The 2,806-nt window shown below is 38.0% G+C and overlaps 1 protein-coding gene across 1 annotated transcript; it reads left to right on the top strand.

Annotated features, from left to right (window-relative positions):
* The first annotated feature begins 1,741 nt into the window (after window positions 1-1,741).
* Window positions 1,742-2,530, top strand: LOC126803087 (late embryogenesis abundant protein At1g64065-like). The gene has a single exon (XM_050530840.1). It carries the CDS (start codon window positions 1,807-1,809, stop codon window positions 2,341-2,343), a length of 537 nt encoding a protein of 178 aa, XP_050386797.1. The 5' UTR covers window positions 1,742-1,806; the 3' UTR covers window positions 2,344-2,530.
* The last annotated feature ends 276 nt before the right edge of the window (window positions 2,531-2,806 follow it).

Genomic DNA, 2,806 nt, shown 5'->3' on the forward strand with positions numbered 1-2,806 from the left:
TCCACATAAACAACAACTTACAATCTTCATAGACAAAGAATTGTAGATTAACACAAATAGACGAAGCCATGGAGATGAGTTGCGAGAATCACACGTTGTAGGAACCTTGGAGGTGTGTCTTCAATGGTGAAACTCGGTGGAGATGATGATGGTTTTGGGGTGGACGGCTTGGCTAATTTGTGAGGGAAGTTTATGGTGGTGTTTTGGTAGAGTTTTGGCTCTTGAATGCTAATGAGAAGTGATCCTATTTGAGAGGTGAAACCATGTATATATAGAGGAAAGATGGAGGTTTTGAAATTGCTTCTTTCTTCCTATAAACATGCCATGCTTTAATCCCTAAAACATGGAAAGTTTTATTCCCTAAAACATGTCATGCTTTAATCCCTAAAACATGCCATGTTTTATGCCTTTAATGATCATCTTCTATTTAATTGTTGCATGACTTGCCTCCATCTTTTTTTCTTTAATTATCTTTTCAATCCAATCTGAAAATAAGAAAATAAAATCATAAGTAAGAGATAATTAGTTTCAAAACCTAACAAGGATTCCTAGTCAAATTAGGACTCTAAACCAATTATGCGTTTTAACTCATGTAAGCACAAAAATGCATCCAATACCGCTCAAGACTCTTACTACGACTCAATGACTCAATAGTACAATAATAAAGGCTAAGAAAAGTACAAATTGAGGTAAAAACATGTTAAGAACGTCGCACAAAGTGCTCCTATCAAGTTATCTCGCCTTTCCATCCAAGTTTACTAAATGAAAAGGAGTACTCTATATATCATTATATCCTCTTACTCTATGATCGATTTCCAAGTTTATCTTAGGCGAATACATACTTCTTGTTTCGTCGAAGTTCATTTAGTACGTGGTTGTGGCAAATTTCTTAAGCCACCCGAGACTACTAAGATCTTATCTGGATGGCAAGAAAATCCGATACAAATTGGAGGATCTTTATCTTTGCTTGGACGATCCCCAATATCACGGGAATCAAGCTTGTCTTCCCCTCAAAGGCTCAAACTCGCGAATATTTCAAACTTGTGCTTCTCAATATCATTCCAGTATTTTGTTTGCCCTTCTACTCATCATGCCTTCTACATGAAATATTCTATATCCATGTGTGACATGAATGTTTGAACTCAACATTCATTAATACAATTCTCATTAAACTCCACCATTCAAGCCTCAGGTAGCTCATCACTTGCATCTATAGTTAATTAATTAAAGATGCCTTAATACACTCTGGAATTTGACTTAGTTGGCAAATCGGAATAAGGTTAGCCGGTATGGTATATGTGTACTAAGTTTGCATGCTATTAGTTCACTAATCTAATTAACTCACCCAGAAAAGAGATCAAAGCTAAATCGTCAAATTAGTAACATGCAGTACGTGAACAAAAAACTAATTTAAATTAGCAATTTGAACCCTAACCTGTCTCTTATCCGTACGTTTACTCACAGGTTTACTTATTATGTGCTCGATCATTCCAAAACACAGAAGCTTCCATTTGTGTAATGTACAAAGTCTAAAGCTGATTCCGATCCTAACGGCTAGAACATCTTAAAATACACGTTAAGGCAAATCAGCCCGAAAGGCATAAACAACTTGCTAGCTAGCACAATAATACTTAGGGCCACAACCCTAAAATAACATCAAAGCCATAATCCCCCTAAATGGCTATAAATATATAAATACACTTCCATTTCCTGTATACCACCACAGCCAGCATTCTCAGAAAAGTAAAGCACTAGCCCAAAATCTCTCCTCTCCGTCAATTCTTCACTTTCTCAAGAACCAAAACAATGAGGGACGAAGAAAGTCGCCGGAAGAGAACCAGGTGCCTGGCATGCATTGCTTTCGGAGTCATAGCGCAGACGATTATCATTGTCCTCTTCGTGGTGATAGTCATGCGCGTCAAGACCCCGAAAGTCCGTTTAGAATCCGTCGGGGTTACCACTCTCACCACAAGAAACTCCTCCTTCAAAGCTGATCTCGACGCGCTTGTCACAGTCAAGAACAAGAACTTCGGACACTACAAGTTCGACAGCGCCAAGGCGACTTTCAGCTACAAAGGCACTGACATCGGAGAGGGCACCATATCAAAGGACAAAGCCAAGGCGAATAAGACCAAGAAGATCAATGTGACGCTGTCGTTAAACTCGAACAAGATCACGGCTAGCGATATTAGCTCCGGGAATGTAACACTGACGGCGTATGCTAAGTTGGACGGTAAGGTTCATCTTCTGAACATTATCAAGAAGAAGAAGTCTTCCGAGTTGAACTGCACCATACATGTGGATACTAAGGCCAAAGCGGTACATGTTTTGAGTTGCAAGTGATTGAAATCAAATTAATTAATCCGGCCTTCATTTTTTTTTTGTAATTTTTTTCTTATCACTTTTCTGGATTTGAAGTTTGGGTGTTGTTATTGAATATGACTGAATTGTTTGGCTAATGTGTTCATGGGAGGGAAGTGTCTGTAATTGTGTATGTTAAAAGCTGTGTAGTTTCGTTTTACATAAATATTGGTATCTTGCAACCTCCTGCAACTTGAGTTAATTACATAACAGTGAGATGGTTTGGATATGCAGGATATTATAAATTAGAGAGAATAAGGAAGTTAAAACTTGGTTGAAGCTCAAGGATATAGCTAAGCTAGTCATTAAACGTCAAATTAAGAGCTGTTAAGACTAAATAAGATTAAAATTGGGAAGGGTTCGCATGTGAAATTTTATATCAACTGGTCCACTTGGTAGTGATGTTTATGAACATTGTCGCACCCAAAAGGCCAAAGCAATATTC

The sequence above is a fragment of the Argentina anserina genome, chromosome 7, assembly GCF_933775445.1.
Source record: "Argentina anserina chromosome 7, drPotAnse1.1, whole genome shotgun sequence".
Classification (NCBI taxonomy): Eukaryota; Viridiplantae; Streptophyta; class Magnoliopsida; order Rosales; family Rosaceae; genus Argentina; species Argentina anserina.